This window comes from Hippocampus zosterae, chromosome 9 (genome assembly GCF_025434085.1).
Source record: "Hippocampus zosterae strain Florida chromosome 9, ASM2543408v3, whole genome shotgun sequence".
In the NCBI taxonomy this organism is placed as follows: Eukaryota; Metazoa; Chordata; class Actinopteri; order Syngnathiformes; family Syngnathidae; genus Hippocampus; species Hippocampus zosterae.
The window spans coordinates 25587878-25608433 of NC_067459.1; the positions used below are offsets into that span (position 1 = coordinate 25587878).

A 20556-nucleotide genomic window follows, 5' to 3' on the forward strand; every position below is an offset into this window, starting at 1 on the left:
CCCCTCTTCTTCCTCTCTCCCTTCTCCGTTTGTGTCTCTCTGTCTGTGCCTTGGCTCGCTTCCCGGCCCATCTGCGGCCTGGCCCGCGGATTACTGTTTGTTAATGTTTCAATCAGCTGTGTGTTGAGGAATGTGGAGCTATTTAACCTGAACTTCCCCAGGTGTGCCGCGGCGCCGCTCAGTCTGGGCCCGCCCGCCCCCTCCTTCCCTCCCTCCTCGCGCCTGCTCCCCGCACACCCCCACCCCTGCCCTTGGCACAAAGCTATCGCGCAAACACGATCACGCGGCGCCCGGGCGGCCACGCCGGCCCGCAGCTGCGCGCTTCGCACCGCGGGGGAAATGGGGGGGGGGGGGGGGAAACATCGCATCGGGGAGACAGAATAAAGCAGCGATCTTTGAGCCGCGGCCTGCTCTTAACCCGCGCGCCGCGCATGCTGATTTACAGCAGAACACATTGAAACAGCAACTTGAAGTGACGCCTGACACGAAGCGAAACGACTTTTTGTAGCTGACTGGCGCCTTGTCATTGGAGCCCGGGCCTTGAGAAACCCCCCTGCGAAGCGTCAGAAAACGGGGCGTTCCTGCCTCCGCGTACCAACGCGTACTTGTTTCGCCGTACGACTTAACCAAAGTGTTTCTCATACAAATGTTTAATTGTAATTATGACTCAGGTCAGGGATGGGCAGCGTGGGGGCCGCAAATAAGACCGCGAGCTTCCCGAGCCAGATGACGCTTGACAAATGCGCTTTGAAATATGGCCAAAATGCCTGCAAAATACATTCTCTTGTACACTATATTTATCGGTGTTTTTGGAAAATTCTCGGGTTTTGCAAAGCGAAAGAAAAAAATATATAAAATTACTCAAGAGCACACTCAGTTTTTTTTTTTTCATTTGACGCTTTACATGACAAAGATTTGTGGGCCAAAATGTTTTTCACACCAATATTGATTGTGATTAAGATATTTCGAGGTGTGAGAATATGGGACGAGACGCGCTCAGTGTCCTTTTTGCCCCATTTTGAAGCGTTTTAAGTGGACCTTCCTCTCGGAAGGTCACGCAGCTCACCGCACGGACCCAAAATGAAGCCTTGGAGCAGCTTTTGGCTTGATGCGACCAGATTTAACACTCGTTGGCTTGACTACGCCGTCTCTCTCTTGAGTGGGGACGGCAACCTTTTACGCCGATCGCAGTCGATTCCACCTGCGTGAGACTTTGCTCCAATATGGCCCATCGCAGCGTCATAACCAAGCCAAGTGTTAGTTTTCACGCATGCAAGGAATCGGTGCCTCTTGTGTGTGGAAGAAGGATTAACGTGCGCAGACGACAAGTGAAAAAATAATCGTATTGTTTTAATTAAAAAAATGTACATTGTAAGAAAACAATATGTTCACACATCACGTGGCATTGTAATATACAATACTGTTTGTCGCTCAGGAATCTGAGAATTATCAAAAAATACAAATTTCTGGAATGATTTTTGTTTGTTTGCACAGGAGACAAGGAGGTAACACGAGCTTCGTAGAACACGCATCAGGTTCTGCTGGTTGCGCCGGTCTCGGTCCCAGTGGCCAGCCCGGTCTTCTGTGGAGCCCAACCGCTGCTTGGCGTCTTTCTCTCGCTTTCTCTCCGGAGCCTCTTGATAAACTCGAGAGGCTCGGGTGACTTCTTGCTTTGTAACCGCGTCACCGGGAGAACGTCCACGCAACGCCTCTAGCTTTTTTTTTTCTTCTCGTTTTTCCAGGCAGTGGGAACCGCCCCCCCCCCCCTCTCCCGCACCGACGGTTGAAGGTTTTCGTGGATGCTGCGCGGGGGGCACCTCGGGGCGAGCCTCGTCGAAGCGAAGCTCCAGACTCTCCGCGAGGCTCTTAGCGGCACATGATCCTGTCATCCGAGCAGCCGTTCTGCAAAAGGGAGAGCGACGATTAGGACACACCGCGACCGCACGTCGGACGCTTCCGACGTCAGACGAAAAAGGAGAGAGAGCGCGATCGCATAATCACCTCGACGGCGATGCCGGCCAGCTCCGCGTTGAGCGCGGTGAGCGGCGCGCGCGGCTGCGCGCCGCCGGCCTGGTGGCGGCTCCTCTCCGGCTCGTCCAGCTCCACCTGCAGATCCCAGATGTAGTCGATGACGTGCTGCAGGATCTCCACCTTGCTCGCCTTCTTGTTGGTGGGCAGGGTGGGCACGAGCTCCTTGAGCTTGCTGTAGCAGCTGTTCATGTCCTGCAGGAAGACGCTCATCTGCTCGTCCAGCAGCGGGATCTTGCACTTGGAGATGGCGAGGCTCTGCTCGGATAAGCAGCGGACCACGTCCTCGCCGCCCACTTTGCTCTTCAGGGCGCAAGTAGATCCAACGACCTTCATGGCGGGCGCAGCTTTTCGGTCCGTATTCCCCCGACACGCGCGCACAAACGAGAAGAGTTGCTTTGTTCGGGCGAGATTCTCCTTCGGGCTAATGTTGACAGTTTGCGACGTCCACATGGCGAGGCTTCGCATTTATATGGAGAGATGGCCGCCGAGGGGGCGCGGCCTCGCCGGGGATCGGCCAATCGCGTGTCAGCTTTTGTATCGACGCGCTCGCGTGCCGTCCAATCGGCGAGCCGCTCCCAGTTATCGGGATTTCCAATCCGTTTGAGCGACGGCGTTACAAATGGAAACAAAAGTGCGTCTTTTATGGCTAATGTGCGGGAGCTGTCCGTTGCGAGGCTTGGGGACTCTGCAGGTGGACATTGCCTCGGGGGCAGTCATGGGGTGCCCCCATGAGGAAGAGGGAGGAAAGAAGGAAGGAATGCATGCATGCGCGAATGCGGCGGCTTCATTAGTGGAAGCCGCCGCAGTTGTGCACCGCCGCAGGCCTAGCGCCACAAGCACACCCCCGCGAAGCCCAAAGCCTCAATTGCACTTTGGGACACTTCTCAACACATTTAGCTTACATTTCTTCATTTCACTGATTCTGGATCTGCCCTCGTTTTTTTCTCTCGAGCACATCAGGTTTTCATCATGGGTAATATGAGAGAATAACATGGAATAGACTAACATATTATTCAGTCCTATTTTTTAATTGAGGGTTAAGTTCAGGGCTTGGGGGGGGCCTGGGGGGTAAATTTTGTCTTGCGCAAGCTTTTGCAGGTGACAAGTGCAAAGAAAAAAAAATCAAAAAGCTGGGAAAGTGAAGTTCGAAGCTGTAAAATCACGCCCCCCCCCCCCCCACCACCACCACCACTGTCTTCCTTCCTTGCTCGCGCGTTCTACTCTTCCCCAACCTCTTCCGCATCGACAAGACGAGCAGTGTGTTACTGGTGGTGGTGCGAACTTTTCACAGATTCCTTCACATGTTTTCTGCTGTGTGTGTGCCGCGGCTGCCATTCACATGGCTGGCTGTGCCCCCCCCCTCTCTCTTTCTCTCTTCCTCTCTTCCCCTCTTCCCCGCCCCTCGCGGATTGTCCAAACAAGCCCGCGCAGCGCGCAGACTGGCAGGCGCCAGCGCGGTGACGTCACCCATTCATTGGGGCCTTGACGCCTGTCTGCCTGGCGCCGCTCGGGCGGTCTCCGTGGAGACGTCAAACAAGAGCGCTGGCACCGCCATTCACCTGCGGCCCGAGAACAAACCGGCTCCGGAGCTTGCTGGCTCATTTATCACCTCGCGGCGGCCAGATGAGATGACCCCCCCCTCCACCACCCGCGCACCTGCGAGGGCGCCGCGAGACTAGCATTTGGACACATCACTTGCATTCTTTCACGTGATCACTTTCACGTGGGCATTTTGTTGCTCTTGTTGTTGCTGTCTTTGCCACATGAAAACACACTGTAATTTCAGACATTTTTAAAACTATAGCTCAGTTTGAGAGGGGGAAAAAATCACGCTACATCAAAATTCCCCCCCCCCCCACAAAATCTTTGCAATAAATCTCCCCAAAATCCAGTGACTTAAGGGGTGATTTATTTTTTCCTGTGATGAGCCCTGACCTAAACTCCATTGAACATCCTTTGGAAGGAGCTGAAACACGCCGGCTGGACAAGGCCCCGTCTCAAAGCAGCCGGAGCAGTTTTTCTCGCGAGCAAGGTGCCAAAATACCCGTTGACAGGTGACAGGGTTGACACCCGTACAGAACATTTGACAATAAAGTTGTATTCAATTCAAGTCCATTCAACAAGTATCATTGAGAAAAGCAGGTATCAAAGGCTGTGCAACACGGTATTTAGTTAGGGGCGCCCAGTGGCGTTCCGTCTGGGCCTTCTCTGCCGGCCTAAACATTGTCAGAAAAGTACATTTAATTAATTTACTTTTCTGAGAATAACATCCATTTAATTTGTTATTTTATTTTCATAAATATGTCAACAAAAATATTCTTTACGTCATATTATTTCCACTTAGTCGAGTTCTTTTAAAGAACATTGAAAGCCACTCACTAAATAAGCTTATTTATTATAGTAGAGTTTTTAACCAATCATATTTCAGATAGCTTGTGTTGCCAGGTAAACTAAACTTGTTCGGGACCTTGAGATGAAACAGAGCCCCCGGTGCGCTGTAAATAAACGAGCACAGTCAGCTTGCAATAGCCAATCAGATCACGAGTCTGCGTAGCAGGGCAAGCTGGAGGGGCTGACGTCATCAAGACTGGACGTGCGCGTTCGGTGATTGGATGAGCGCCTACCAGAGGGAGCTGTTGTTGCGTTTTGAGCCAAAATGGCCGACGGAGAAGACGTTGATCTGCTTGCAGAACTACTTTCCACACCATTTCCAAGACGGACCTTGCACTGGATTTACCAATTGAAGTTGTTTTACCAAGGCAGCAAGGAAACATCAGAGCACGGCTGGCCACTTACAAGCTACGGTGCATTTCAAAACGTTTGGGGACACTCGCATAGATCTGCAGCTCAGTGAACAGGCACTACAATGGTGAGTACATGAATTCTAGTTTACATTTCTTCCTGTTATTTTATTTGGTTAGTATTAATGGTCACGAACTAAAATGACCAAGATACAGCTCACCTGCAACTTATAATGGCGCCTTGCAGTCAGCTTCGTGCACTAAAATTCGTTCAATGTCAGCTGCTCAACATTTTCAGTTATTTGCTGTTGTGGAGCCGATTCTCAAAACGCAAATGATCTGTTCATTTTATTTTCAAAGAATAGTTTGTTTTGCTATAGTGTGGCTGGTGTCTTATATGAAACTGCGACATTGCGCAATTCATTGGACAGACTTGTTGATGATCACACAGCGTCATGTGGGTGCCATTTTATTGAGTATTTTTAAAATCATCTTTTTATTTTTGACAATATGTGTCCATTTAGTTTCCTGCTCTTACTTGTGAATGCCTACTCGATGGTTTTAAATGCTCCTGAAATGAAGTGCTGCTCGACGAGCCTATATTGTGTTCACGTATGTGACGTTGCCGAAGGCCTACGGTTGGAATGCACTGCTGGGGGCGCCGTCATTTTTGCCCATTTGTGTGAAATAATTCTGCTGGTTCACAAAAAGCAAGGAATTGACACGATAAAAAAAAAAAAGCAAGGCCACATATTCTATCTTCCTCTATGAGCCCCATCAATATTTCCTTCCACTGCTACGCAGGTGGCCGTCAGATCCATGTCCTGCCGCACAAAAAAAATCGAGGCCACCTTTTTCGTGTCTTGAGGAAACCGACATCTGGGCGCCACTACATTTCTTGAATTTCACTTGATTTTGAGTCGGAGTGTTTTTGCGCTTTCTGCTGTCTTTGTTCTTCATTTCCACCTGCAACTTTGCACATCCTTTTGTCAATCATCCTCCTTTTGGCCTGGCCACTATTCAACGAGCCATGACTCATTGTTTTCTTTTTAGCCCAAGGCTTTTTCTTCCTTCTGTTGCAGTAACTTGAAAAACTTCTCCCCGAGTTGCCCCCCCACCGTCCCACCCCTGCCCTCCGTCCCAGGTCGCAGCTGACAAGGCGGCGGCGGGAGGGCCGGGCGGGCGGAACAATGGGAGCGCAAGGCAGGGATTGTGGGAGAGAATCTAGGCTGGAGCCAGCGTGTCTGGAGCGCCCCTCGGCTCTCCTCATGCAGCTTTTGTTCAGCTGCAAAAGCTATCAGCACTTCCTCCTGACACCAACAATAACGCCACACAGCTGGGCCCTTTCCAGCCTGTTTACAGCACATCAGGGCGACGGGCAGATGACACCCAAGAAAAGCCAACCGGCATTTGAAGCGACGCAACCTCCTTGCTCGGGTGGTTCGGTTTCCCAGCGGGCCCGTCAGATGTTTGCCCCGTTACCTGGACACTATTTCATGTCGTGCTGACGGGCCAGCGTTTGTGACGGTCTGTCGCGGCAGCAGAAAGCCTTTTCAAGAAGCTCGTCTATCTTGTCGCTGGCACGCCCTCGTTATCGCTTGAAGCACACGAGCGCTCCGCAACTTCAGGAAAAGCGGATGCAGGAATTCCTTCAGAGGAAATGGCACATTCCAGCACACTTTAGCCGCCATTTTTTTTTATGACCGGTGGGACAATATGTCGCCGTCTTCCTACTTCCCGAAACATGAAAAGCGGTCGAAGGCACGACAACGGCGACGGGGAAAGCCGATTTTTCTTTCTCAGACAGAACGGTTTTTGAAATGGCGTTCGTTGCAAATCAGGTTGTCTCCTCGCAGCCGCGCGATTAGCTTCCAGTTGGCAAGGCAGACTCTTCCTGTTTGCTTGCTAATGATCGCACCTGTGTGCGGGTGAGCGGGCGAGTCGAGCGGCTCACGTGTGACCGGAAAGGCCCGCGTGCCCGCCCTGCGCCCGCATTGCCACATCTCAACGTCGGCCGGAAGTGGACGGTGAGCTTTTTGCGCTGCCGTGCGGCAGCCGCCCGGATTCCCGGAGGTGCCGGCGCACTGTGCTGCGGCTTGGCACCTCCCTCCGTAATGACTGAGGGCCCGTGGTTGGGAGCCCTGCTCCAGAGATGCGTCATCGGCAGCGCAGACCGGCCGGAGCCGACTGCCGACTGCTTTATTCTTGTTGTTTTTTTGTTTTTGTGTTTCCCCCGGCTGCTCTTCTGTGCAGGTTGGACTGTCCGCATGCTATCCTTGAAGGTCCGCAGGTGTCCTTTGGTCTCTCGACTGTTTTGTGTGTGTGTGAGAGCCAAAAGGTAGCCCTCCTTCCATGTCCCCCCCCTCGCCCGGTTCCCACACACACAATCAAAGGCCTTTAATGGCTTGTAATTAGCTCCCCATCTGCTGGTGACAGCGCACTGGTGGCATGCTAAAGCACCCATTGAGAGCGCAGACATTGTACTCTGGAATACTTTCCACTCCAGTGGCAATTGCCTGGAGAGAGAGCTTTCGTGTGTGGGGGGGGGGGGTGCGAGCGTGAGGTGGGGGCTGAGGTGGAGAGGATGCTTGCTCGCTCCCGCTTTGGGGGAGGGGAATACAATGGGAGGCAGTGTTACGGCGTGTTGCCAATTTAATAACGCCCGAGTCCCTTTCGCGTCGGCCGGTCATCTCCCCCCCCCCCGCCCTGGCCCATGGCAACTTCCGGCAAACCGTCTCGCCGGTGACATGGCGCATCGTGAACTGACCGTGACTTTGCAAAAGCGCCCAACATAATCCAATGAGTTCCTCCGTTGTCCTGACCGCTGCTAAGCTTTGACGGCGAAGAATCGACGCGCACGTATAGAAAGCGCACGTACGGCCAACGGAGGGGGGGCCTTTTCACGAGCGAAAGGTCGCCCGCGATTGAACGCTCGCCGCTCGTCGGGCCCCGCCAGGCGCCGTCTCTTTACCGGGACTCCAACAGAGCGCGGGTCCGCCGCTAGCAGAAGGGGGACCAGCTGTTCCCAGCTGGTGGCCAGAAGACGGGCCCCTCCGCCCCCCCCCCGGCCCCTCCTTAGCGGGCTGGTGAAGACCAAACAAATCCCAGAGGCTCTCTTAAATTGATTTGAAGACGATTCATGTTGAAACTCGTGACCAACTGCGGCAATACGAGAGCATAAACAACATGAGCGAGGTTGCCGCAACTCAGCAACACAAACAAACTAACTGCAAGTGAAACTACGTCTGGCGCTTATAAAAAAAAAATGGACCGACGGTAACCGTCTCGGCAAAACAGTCTTTCTTTCCGTCTTTGTCGATTCATATCATAAATGAACATTTCGGCATTTTTCAATTGTCGTTTGACGAGTTTGCTTAACTTTATTGAGCAACGCTCGGTGGCTGTTATTTCTTTCTTCATTTTTAATTTTGCATTCGACATACGCTCCGGATCTTCGATGAAAACGACAACTAAAAGAAGCACTTCAAAAGCAAGAAATACCGCCAAACCCGCTGGAAATAAACTCATAAGCAAACTTTAAAAAGCAAAGGTCAAGCCATGTCCGCAAAACCAGTCCGCGGTGTAAAAAAATGTTGTCGGGGGCCTTGAGGGGACTTAACCACAGCGGGAGGGTCAAAGGTCAGGAAGTGCGCCCGTACGCGCGTCGACGCCGGAGCCGCTTTGGCTTTATTTTCTTTTCGCGGCGCTTGGCGCCATTCGGCGTGAGACTTGAGCTTTTTGTGCGCTTTCGACGGCGACGCCTCGATTGTCGCGCGAATGCTTTTTGCTTCCCGAGTGAAGCGCTGGAGAAATACGGCCGAGTTGCGCGTGGACCCGACGCCGTTTCGGGCGCATTGATGGGACTTTTGCTGATTTGCGAGCCCCCGCGTGGGATCCCGCCGGCGAGCGACGGTTGAAAAACTAGAGCCCTCCATTGATGCGTCCGTCACCCGACCCCTCTCTTCATGCGGGTGTTTGCAGCTGCATGGGGGCGTCCGGTCGGCATGGCCGTGGGGGGGAAGGGGGGGTGGCCACGAGAGCCCGATCCCAAAGAGGGAGCTTGGACACTGGCAGCTGGGGACCGGACAAAGCCCCATTCAGAGGGCCCGGGCTTGGGGGACAATGGCCGGGCCCTCTCCTCCACTCTGGCACCCAAAGATGAATACTTGAGACGGGCTTGCCGGTGGCAGGCGGGCCTAAAAGGAGAGCCTGAGAAGCAACCTCTTGGAGGGGCTTGACAAACGACAGCCGCCATTCACGTTGAACAGATCGGCCCCGCCGACACTTGTGGGAGCAGCCAAGTAATCGAGTTATTCGGGGCCCCGGGGAGGTTTTTGTTCCGGCTCTCCACAGTCAAGTCGCACCTCGCCAAGCGGCGGTCTGCGCCCGCGCTCGGCTTTCCCGCTCTTGTTTGTTGTCGAGGTATCTCGAGGCCGTGCGAATTCCCCCGGGCGCCGGCGGGCCAGGTCGGGCGGCGCCGCCGCCACGCGCGGCCGTCGTACCGTTTCGTGGGCCCCGCTGGGCGAGATGAGAGCAGACGCCGCCCCGTCTCCGTGAGCGCGTCGCAGGTGTTTTGCCTTTAGCGAGGCGGCACTTCAGGTGAAACTGCGGGAACGCCGCACCCGCGCACCCGCGCACCCGCGCACCCGCGCACCTGCTCCCGGTGCCTCCGCCTCACATGATTTCACCGCAGAATCCCGCCCGCGGGATCCGGCGCACTGAATCGGGTTTTGATATGATTTGGCGCAGGAGTCCTCCGATGGATCAATCATCATTCTTGCAACTGACTGAGCGATTGTGCCCCCCCCCCTCCCGTGATTTGTTTTTACTGTACAGTAGCTGCAACGCGGGAGGCTCGAGGCCATCTGCCTCGTCGGCGCCGGCGTTACGATTACCGGCCCGCCGTTCTCACGATAAAGGAATGTGCCCCCGGTGAACATGGCTCGACCCCCCCCCCCCTCGGCGACTCTTTCTTTCACCACTGCCGTCGCTCGATCCGCCGCGTCCCCATCCCAAGCGGGGTCCCCGCCCCGCCCGGGATGGCGCTCCCCCCTGGTTCCCACGTAAGAGACGCGTTGCTTCCAGGAATGTGCTTGTGTGAAGCTCCTCGAGCAGCAGAAGGTGCCCTACTTTCAAACTCGCATAAAGAGAAAGCCACTCGTGTGTGTGTGTGTGTGTGCGTGCACATCTCGGTTCCGTTTATGTGAGCGCACGTGAGGGGAGGGCTGCAGGATTATAAAGAGGAAGTAAATGGGAAGTCCACACTTGGTGACACAACGTGAGGCATTCCTTTGCCCCCCCCCCCCCCGCAATGCCGTGGCCCCGCTGCAGGGCCCTGGGAAAATCAAACAGGTGGTTTGGGCCTGGCAGGAAAGCTGTCCGGTCCCGGGGTGGGCAGGCCCGCAGCCTGCCGGGGGCTATCAAAAGCTCTCGGGCCCAGCTTTAGGCCGGCGCTCTGAATGGCCCCGGGCTTCATTATCATGTGAATTCTGGGAACGGCCCCGGCCCCCCAGTAACACCAGCGAGCTGCCCATATGGCGTTCGCTTGGCAACTCGGGAGACTCGGCAACGCCCCCACCGCCCCCCCTGCCGCCGCCCGCTCCCTCCCACCCTCTTTGCAGTTTTCCTCCTCCATTCCATCACTCTGGATATCAAAGGAGGACAAGGAGCCAGAAAACGGACTCGGCCTTTAGTTGAGGAGGGAGGGGAGGGGGGCGGACCACACAGAGGACCCCCCCCCCCCTGATAACACATTTGCCTGGCGGGGCACCGTGGCGAGCTCGGGGCTGTTGCCAGATTCAACCGTTCAATCAGTATTAAAGACGCATTCCGAAGCTCTCAATGAAGCGGCGGAATAGATCAAGATGTCGGCGGCCTCTTCACTGCAGCTCGGGAACTTGTCAACGGCCTGCTCGCCGGCCGCCCCGGATTCTATTTATCACTCAATCTATTCCTATTCGTCGGCTCGGGAACCGAGAGGCCGGGCCAGGTGGCCCCGTCGACGTGCTCTATTCTTGGTGATGTCGCAAGCGCTCCGATTTGAAGTTCTCGTTGAAAAAAAACCCCAAACCAATACGATCACATCCTCACTGGTTGCCGGGCGAGAAATGATAATCCGATCAAATGAATAAGCAATTTCAGTCACGTGATTCGGATGTTTAGGACATACGAAACAATAAGCTCAATAATGAATCTGTTTTTAAATCAATACTGAGCAATAACATAAATTATTTGTGGAATTGCTTTGTTTTGTTTGAATGCAGCTCCATGATTGGAGCTCTATCAGTCGTGGCAGAGGTCATCGGTGGCCGTGGCCGCTATCATCGCATTTTAGTCTTTATCTGCTTATTATGAAAGGGAGAGCGAGAAAGAGAAAGAGAAAAAAACGACAACATGTTCCCTCTCTTGATGTTGAACCATCTGTCAGCTGCGAGGTGCAGCCCAGTAAGAGCCGCTCGTAAAAATTGTCAAGGCCCATCTTGCCGCGCTTGTTGAAAAGAACATTATCGGCACGCATAAAGTCACAGATTTGACACTCGCTCGGGACCGGAATGCGGCCCCGCCCCCAAACCAGACACGTGCGGGGGCAACGGAATGGACTGTGAGCTCGTTGGAAAGTGAAAGGGGTGCAATCATATTTGCATGATTGAAATCATAATTTTACTTTGAAGGCGCACCAGTGGCAGCAAGCGTTTTGACGGTCAATTTAGGCTCTCGCTTGCGCCTCCTGCAAAAATTGGGGACGGTGGCGGGAAGCGGGCAGGCCTTGCGACCCAGGAAACACCCAGATTCCAAGCCCGACCTGAGAAACGCGAGGGAGACGACGCAAGCTCAAGGACAAATTTTGTTGAAATCTTCCAATGAGATTTGAGACGTGCATTCACTGAAGTCTGGCCGCTATCGATTCCTCAATGCGGGTGGCAAGCGCGGCTTTCGGAGCGACGCGTCCATTTTTGCCTCATTCCAGAATTGGACAGGGAAACCCAAGTAGCCGCCATGGGTGTCCGGCCGCCTCCGAGCTTGGGCGTATCGGCGGCGGCCGCCACGTTGAAGTCAACAACCTCCTGAGTCATTTGCTTTTCCTGGTGCGAGGGAGATGTCGCCTAACCACGGAGCAGGAATGTTGCTCCGGCTGCTGCCAGTCGGCCACCTGCGCAGAACTGCGGGGAGGACCATGACGAGGAAATGCGTGCGTGTGTTCTGGATGTCACATGATCTCATGCCGATGAAGAAACTTTGGATGACTTTGGCATTGTTCATTGGACTATAAATTGGAGTGTGTGCGTGTGTGTGTGTGTGTGTGTGTGTGTGTGTGTGTGTGTGTGTGTGTGTGTGTTTGTGTTTGCGGTTTATCGTGCGCACTTTGTTTCCGTTGAGTTCAAGGGATCGGCTTACTTTGCTGCGTACACCTGTGTTGAGGAAGACAAAGCAAAAAGACCAGAAAGAGAGAGAGAGAGAGAGAGAGAGAGAGAGAGAAGTGGAGTGAAGGTAAATTGTGAAGTTTGAGGAACTCTGCCGGTGACTCATGCGAATGCAGACGCAGCGGCGGCAGCGGCGGCAATGGCATTGCGCTCCCTGCGCAGCTGCACGGGTCGCATGCCGCGCCATATGATTTCACCAAATCTTCCCCGTCCTTGGAAATTCATTTTTTTAACAGGAACTCAGCCCCCCCGCCATCTCCTCCCGTCAGCATTGTGGCCCGAAAGCCGTTGATAAGCGGCGTCAGAAGAGTAGCGCCGTCTTGCTCAAGGCTTCACGCGACCCAGCCCAAGCCTTCGCCTTCGCCTCCGCTGACCATTGATTCAAAGTCTCGCTCTGGTGTTTTGTTCCACTCCAGCTGTTATCCAGCGGAGCATCTGCGTGTTCCCACCCAAGATGACGTGTGTGCGCGCGTGCGTGTGCGTGTGATTCATCCCGCAGCTGCCCCCAAGCGGCTGCGGCTTTGCCGTGGGTATGTTGGGCCCCGGCCGCGTTTTGGCTGGTGGATCTCCATTCGCCGTGATTCCGAGACGCCGAAGCGGTTAGCCGTTGCGGCTGCGCTACGACCAAACCGCGGTGAGATACGTGAAAGCAAAGAAGAGAAAAATTCCGACGGCGCTCAGGGGGGTCTTTTCCCCCGTCTCGGCGGGCCGAGAGCCGCGTTGGCGGTGTCATCGGCGAGCGTTGGCGTTTGGAATCCTTCCTCTGGGCACGACGGGGGCAGCGAGAAGGGCCACGGAAGGGACAGCGGGCAAGCGAGAGAAGGAGAAAAGGAGCGGCGCGGATTCCTTTCTTTGGGGGCCGAAGAGATGGCTTTGCCTCAGATGTTGGCTCTCCTTCACAGATGCTAATGGCGCACTCTTAGCATAACAAAGCGCTGGAAGTGAAAGAAGCTCAAGCGCCGCTTTTCTCAAAGAGGCCAAAGCCGGGCTTTTCTTGCGCACCGACGCCCCCTCGGCTCTTTGTGCTCCCGCTGAAAGGGCCGGGCGACCGCCGAGTCGACCGAAGCGAGGCGCCGACCGGGGGCGGGGGTCGAACACCTTCGCTCGAGTCATCCAATTGCCGGCCGAAGCGCCCTTTCTCGAACGTTCTGGGCTTTCCGAGCCAGGCCGAATCGCGGAATCCGAGCCGAATGTTATGACTGCGCGGACCGGGCTGACTCCGAGACGCGCGGGGCCCGTCTGACGAGCGTTCCCGGACGAACGTCGGCGTGACCCTGACGGGGCCTCGGCAGATACGCTTCCAAGGCCCCGATAGGGCCCGATAAGGAGAAGGAGCGCGGCTGCTTTGGCCGCTCTCCTTTATCAGGCGAGAATGAGCAGAGTCGGAGGCAAAGGCCACGCGGGAGGACGCCGAGATACGCCGCGGCTCGCGCCGGCCGCTTCATCTTATCGCCGTCTCGGCGTGAAGTCAAAGTGCTCTTGCGTGTCATTCTCACGTCTGCATTTTGCATCGGGACAACTCGCTTGCGCCGTACAAGCGGTCTTTTCTACGTGGGTTTTTTTTAAACATTTTTAATTTGGTTGTAGGTGTCTTGTTTTTCCGTATGACGGTCTTTTTGGGTGAAGAGAAAAACTCTGACCTCGCTGGACACTTTCGGCTGTTTTTCTCTTGGCCCCAAAAAGACCTTTGTCTGGGGCGGGGGAAGGAAACTTTTATCCCCAATTTTTCTTTTTTTTGGAATCAATGTCTTAGCGGGCGGCCCGGCAGTCCAGTGGTTAGCACGTCGGCTTCACAGTGCAGAGGTACCGGGTTCGATTCCAGCTCCGGCCTCCCTGTGAGGAGTTTGCATGTTCTCCCCGGGCCTGCGTGGGTTTTCTCCGGGTGCTCCGGTTTCCTCCCACATTCCAAAAACATGCGTGGCAGGCTGATTGAACACTCTAAATTGTCCCTAGGTGTGAGTGTGAGTGCGAATGGTTGTTCGTTTCTGTGTACCCTGCGATTGGCTGGCAACCGATTCAGGGTGTCCCCCGCCTACTGCCCGAAGACAGCTGGGATAGGCTCCAGCACCCCCCGCGACCATAGTGAGGATCAAGCGGCTCGGAAGATGAATGAGTGAATGAATGACTGTCTTAGCGGTGCAGTTGTCATTTCCTTGCGCTAAACAACAACAACAGTGTTGAGAGAGTCTTTTCAAAATGGCGCATGCACGTGATGGAGGCGTGTGTATGTGCCGCGTTTGCAGTGCTGCGGAAGCGCATGTTTGGAAGAAAAGTCCCGATGCGGACATTCTGATGGGACTTTTACTCCAGTTCCATTTCAAGCTGATCTATTTCTTGATTGCCTCTCCACAAAGACCCAATATTGATCCAAGGACGCGCCTTCCAGAAAAGAAATCGGTGACTTCACTTGGCCTTGAAGTACCCTAACGTGCAATTTTGCCCCCCGCCCCCTTTTTTTTTGTATTAGCACTCATGTGATTTGCTGAAATTGCCATTTGCAATTGAAGAATGGTTGACACGGTGGAATCCGAATCATGGCAAACGGTCAGCCCTGGACCTGGAGAGCTGCTTGACTCCATTAACAGCTGTCACGTCGTCTCCCCCCCCCCCCCCACCTCAGCCCCCTCATCCCACTTTATGCAAAAGACGTCCGTCCGTCCGTCCAGGTGCAGCGGCGCCACGCCTTCTATTTACATGCAAAATGACGGCTTCAAGTGGTAAATCTGTGAACACAGGTGTGCGCGCGCGGGGGCACGGAAGGGGGTGTTGTCGCCGCAGCCACTAATCTGCTGTCGGTCGACTTGGGGGGGGGGGAAGAACACCGCATTTGATATTCTAGTGAAACGGATGGCAGGAGAGGAACGGAAAGAGCTGCGATGGCGAAGCGGCTAAGGAAAGCGTCCTGCGTGGACTCGCCGTGGGCGCGTGGGCTGAAGGAAACGGTCGGCGGTGGCACCCGCTGTCATTTCAAGTGGGAAGGCCTGGCGCCGCGGCATCGGGCTCATCCGCCGCCCGTGCCCGTCGCCCGTCGCCCGTGCCGGGGGCGGCTTTTTCTAAATGACACGCAGCTGGGCGGCGCCGAGACAGATGTCCCAAGCTTGTGTCATGCGCGGGGGCCTAATCTCTCGCCGCCTCGGTTTTTCCCCTCCCTTTTCCTTCTCTCTCTCTCGCATTCTGCCGTTGAGCCGGGCTTCCACCCTTCCTCTGCCCCGGCAGGATCCAGACTTTGTGGAGCCGAGACTGCAGAAGAGGAAAAAAAAAAGTATCAAATCACTTCCTGGAGCTGGCGCTGACTTCCTTTGCTTTTTGTGGGACTTCCTTCGCTGCCTGCGTGATCGGGCCGGTTGGCGCTGACTCTCTGCGAGCGACATCCTGATGCACAGACAGCTGCGCAGATCATTCTCTCCTTCTGCTTTTGTCAGGACTTTTTTTTTTCCTTTCTTTCTTTCTTTCTCGCCGCACGTCCCCACGGACTCGGTTTTCTGAATTGTCCATTTACTACGCTGCGCAGCGGGTTTCATTTCATGTGGTTAGCCTCGGTTGACGACCTCCCCGTGTGGAGTTTGCATGTTCTCCCCGGGCTCGCGTGGCTTTTCTCCGGGTACTCGGCTTTCCTCCCACGTTGCAAAAACATGCGTGGCAGGCTGATTGAGGTCCCAAGGTGTGAGTGTGAGCGCTCATGGTTGTTGGTCTTTGTGTGCCCTGCCATTGGCTGGCAAGCGGTTCAGGGTGTCCCCCACCTACTGCCCGAAGACGGCTGGGATAGGCTACGACACCCACATTGAGGTTTTTCGTTCGACCGTTGTGTGATTTGCCGGATATGTTGTAAAAGGGTGGAATGCTTTTGAAAAAGGGCCACGTGACGACACGTTTGTCCTCAAGGACACTTTGCGAACGAGGCCCGATGTTGAATTTGCGTTTGAGGCAGCAGCTGCACTTGATGGCCTCGTATGTGAAAACAAATCAAAGGCGGCAATCCGTGCCATTCAAGAGCCGCGCACTTGCCGATTCGTGTTTCTTCACCAAAAGTCTTTTTTTATTAATGAACGGCAAAGCATCAAGTCTCCTCGTCTAGAATCAAGCGGGCTCTGGGTTTTTTTTGTGTTTGTTTCCATCTAAAAGGAGATGCTTTAGGAAATCCCAGGGACGAATGTGTAATGATCTCGAAATAACCGAAAGCCCCCCCCGCTCCCTCCCCCCTTCTCTGTCCTCCCTCCCTCCTCCCCTCGCTGTCCTTTTTTTCTCCCCTTTTGGGAAACATGCCTTTCCCAGCTGCACAGCCCCCACAGCAAGAGGCCAGGCCAGGAGCACAGCTGGCCAGACTTGGTGGAGCCAGTCGACAGGCGCATGGAGCGCAGCCCGCCCAGGGCCCGCTTCCTCCACAAACATGCCCAGGTGTGGGGCCTCCGAGCTGGGCTTCTGATCTCCACACAGCACACTGTGTGTGTGTGCGTGCGTGTGTGTGTTTTTGTGTGTCTTGTCGGGAGGCATGATAGGATGAGGGATCAAGAAGGCAGAAGAGGGGGGGGGGGGGATACGCTGTGTCTGTGTGTGTGAGTGAGTTTGGGGAAAGGGAGGAGTGGGGGGCCGGGGGGGGGGGGGGTCGTCCCTGCCGAAGCTGTGTCAACATTGCGTGTTAATGTGTTTTAGTATGTGCATCTGTATCTGCGTGTGTTTGCATTTCGGGAAGCGGGGGTCACTCCTGGGGTAGACGGTGGGTAACAACAATTACCGCAGCACTGGAGCCCGATTGTGTCTGGCTTGTTTGCGCTGGCCGCCGGTGGCCGCCGGTGGCCGCCGGTGGCCTTGTGCCCGCAGAGAGAGTCCACAATGACAATACGCTGCTAAGACACATTGGCGAGAAGCAACAAGTAATCACCTACATTTTAAAAAAAGTCACATCGCACACTTGTTCCTTCACCGTGGCCTTCGATGAAATCACTCTTACGATCAAGCACAGCTTGGAACAGAGCAAATGATCCATGTCACTATAGAAGCACGTTGCCTGAAGTGACCCTCATTGGGTTACGACTCCCACCGGTGTGAATTCCGAGATCAAACTCGCCCAAATGCACCAACAGGCGCCGGTACACGAAAGCTGGCGTTTGCACCGAGCTCCCATCAGATAAGGTCGGGCCAGACGGCCTGAGAGAAGCTCTCTGAGCGGCTCCATCTGCACAGTCGGCACCAGGGAGATGTTCTCCCCTGCAGCCGTCTCGCGTGACGGCCGATGCCGGCTCGTTTGCGGCCCGGCACTCTTACTAATGAAGTGGAGGGACCCAAGGCCTTCTGATTGAGCGCCCTGTCCCTTGCAATCCCCCGTCCCCCACTCGGGAGTGCTTGACACACGCTAACAGTGTCCTATCTGTCCCCCCTACTCCTGCACAATCACGGATGGTGTAGGTGGCCCCCTTGTGGTGAAACACCGGTTTGAACACCGGCGCCTGGGTCTTTGGCGCTCTTCACAGTCAACAGCTGAATGCCTGGTTGAAGCTTTTCCGTCTCAGGTCATAGCAGTCGTGCTTGGAGTGTTATTTGTGGAAGCATCTCATTGTCAGCTCGGTGTTTCTCGCGTGCCGCTCGCCACTTGCAATGGCATCGTCTGTCACCAGCCTGACAGTCGTCGTCACTCTGCGGATAGGAACAAAATAATGATGGCCCGTATTCTTTTCAAAGAAATATTGCCAACTAACTGGGCTCTTCTGAGTGCCAAAGCATCGAAATGTTTCATTGTCTCGGCGTTTGCTACCATGACCTACAAATTGACAAACTACTCTAGTTTGAGGGCCCACCTTAGCCATTAGCTGCAGATTTTTGCGGGTGACATTTTGAAAATTTGACATTGCGAGAGATTTTAGCAAGAAGACTTGAGCACAAAATTCTTAGCTGGAAACCACCTGCGCTGTGGATCAAAACGATCAACTTCTTGATGGCCATGGGGTTTGTCGTTGCGCGGTCGTGCGCCCGGCGATACTTTTGCCGTCTGATAGCGCTGATAGCGCTGTAACTAAGTCTGTCATTGCGTCCCACAAAATAACAGCGTGCGATAGCTTTCTGCTAATAATGGCCAAGTCACTGCCTGCAAACGTGTACGCCGTCCCTCAAAGAAAACGGGATGCGCGCACTAGCTTGACGTTTGCTTTGACAGCTCTGAAGAGGGCCGATGGGGCGTGTCCACGATGTCATCAGTCGGTGGCCGTTCCATCCGGGTTCGTTTGAGGACTCTTAAGAATTGCTTGTCCAGTTGAATGGAAACGGAGCGAAACGAGGTCAATCCCACGATTGACAGGTGATCTGTCCACGGCTTTAGCACCTCTTTACAGAATGCGTCGAATCAACTCACTTTTCGGTCTCCTTTGAAGTCATTATTCCGCCATGTCATCGACGGTAGCCCGCGAGCGTTGCGAAATATCTCGCGTGTGCCGTCTTCCTTCCATTTCCCGTCGCGTAAGCTGACGTTCGACTCGGAGATGTGTTGTTCTGCGCTCCCGCCGAGCAGAGGTTAAAGCCTAGTTAACCTCTCGTGTCCAGCACAATTCCACAAGCTGTCGGCTCCCCCCCCCCCCCCCCCCCCCCCCTCGGGGTTTTCCAGCGCCTCGAAACCGGGAAAGCTCTCGATGCATCTCTGCGGCGGCTATCAACACAATGAAAGTGCTTGAGCAACCTCAATGTCCCACAAATGGCCACAGAGGGCCTCGATCTCACGCCAAGCCGGCTTCCGGCATATTTGCCATCAAGGTTGTCAAGTTTAGGAGGATGGGCCGGGATTAGTGTGAGTGTCTCATTGTTTTTGTGGTTGCGCCTGAGCGGAACGGCAAATGATGGCTCGCTCACCTGTTCACACAAAGGCACTCGTCAGCATTCCGGGCTGGGCATCTTTCCCGGCGCTCACCTGTTTGCTCAGAGGACGTCTGCACCGCCATCAGTTCAAACACAGCGGCAATGTTTCCACGCCAGCTGTTTGAACAGCTGAGCGAGGCGTTGATTCTCACCACTTTGCACAATAGCACAGGCCCCGGGTTCGCGAGATGCACCGTGGCGGGCGCGGGTGGGGGGCGCGGGCCTCGTCCCGCGCCGCTCCGTTCCCCGGATGTGTTGACTGCTGAGCCGCGAAAAGACATTTTCTCCCTCCCTTAAAATAGCTCCCTGATGGCACTACAATGAGAATTGTGGCTTTTGTCGCGCATGCTTGCGGTGCGCGCGGCTCGCTATATACGGCACGAGCCCTTCGGTCCACCATCTAATTACGCGCGTACGTTGATGGAAAAGGGGATTGTGCGCGCACGCTCGCCTCCAGCAGGAATCTGTAATTGTGCAAATGTGCTCTGCGGATATGAAGTTTGGGAAGCGGCGAGCTCTTGAAGGAATGCCCTGGTGCCAGTCAGACTGGGGCGGAGCTAAACGAGGAGCGACGGCGAGCGGCGGGCCTCTCTGATGCGTCGGCAGCCGCATTCCGCCATCAGCCGCGTTCCCGCTCGCATGCGTTTGTTTGCGTGCCGTAAACGGGCATGTTAGCGAGTTGTACGGGGAATAGCGTCGGAACTACTCGCAAACGATTTTGCAAACGAATCCTTTCCGATGTTTATGCTTCCTGTCGACAACTAAGCGCTAAGAAAAAACTTTTCGGGGCAAGTCAAAGTTTCTGTTTGGCGAACGTAAAGGCCAGCCAATAGGCCACCAAGGAGTTTTCTTGTAGTCGATCTCAAAAGTACACAAACAACAGTATGGTTGGGGGGGGGGGGGGGGGGGTTGGTGCCAGCCATAACAACATGGAGGCTGCCCTCAAAACTTGTTGTGCTGCCGCGCTTGAGCTAGTTTAGCAAAGAGCCCCAAATTGTCAAGAGGCGCCCCGCTGATTCGGCCGGAGATTTTGCCCAAGCGTATCTGGCTCAATTCTTTGAGATCTTTGCGTCTTGTCGCGGCCACCTGCGTCCTCCCAAAATAGTCGTGGCAAAAATGCCGACGGTCTTCTAGAAAATACCATTTGGCGCTGACGTCTGGTTAGCGAGTGTCTGCTCCGACGGCGCTTTCGCGTCAGTCCACCGTTGCCGTCAAATGTCCAAAAGAAGGCCATTTGATCCCGAAACTCAGCCACGGCTGAGTTTCCATCAACTTTGGGGCTAATTTCATCCGAAACGGCAGCAAGAGAGCCATTTGGGGATCAAATTGACGACAGCGGGCTCATTGGCGTCTTTCTGTCGCCGGCCGGCCGCGTTCGGGGGTCCGCGCGGAGGGGTTTTGCGGCTGCGGTGCAGCCCGAGGCCGAGCCGGACTGATTTACAGGCGGCGTGGGGACATGTGCCGGGGCTACTCCCAGAGCGGCCCGGTGGGGGCCGATGCAGCCGCTCCGCCGCTGCCTGCAC

General features: G+C 54.9%; 1 protein-coding gene across 1 annotated transcript; it reads right to left on the minus strand.

The window, feature by feature from the left end:
* Window positions 1-1329: 1329 nt before the first annotated feature.
* id1 (inhibitor of DNA binding 1, HLH protein) lies at window positions 1330-2489 on the minus strand. Its single transcript, XM_052076475.1, has 2 exons — window positions 2002-2489; window positions 1330-1902 (listed from the first exon to the last, which is right to left on the minus strand). The coding sequence occupies exons 1-2, from the start codon at window positions 2479-2481 to the stop codon at window positions 1867-1869; spliced, it is 516 nt and encodes a 171-aa protein (XP_051932435.1). The 5' UTR covers window positions 2482-2489; the 3' UTR covers window positions 1330-1866.
* Between the last annotated feature and the right edge of the window lie 18067 nt (window positions 2490-20556).

Bases quoted from the DNA above. Each gene is read 5' to 3' on its own strand.
- id1 (XM_052076475.1), bottom strand. From the start codon at position 2,481: ATGTGGACGTCGCAAACTGTCAACATTAGCCCGAAGGAGAATCTCGCC. The intron at 1,903-2,001 runs GTGATTATGCGA...TCCCTTTTGCAG, and splicing joins TGGCCGGCATCGCCGTCGAG to AACGGCTGCTCGGATGACAG.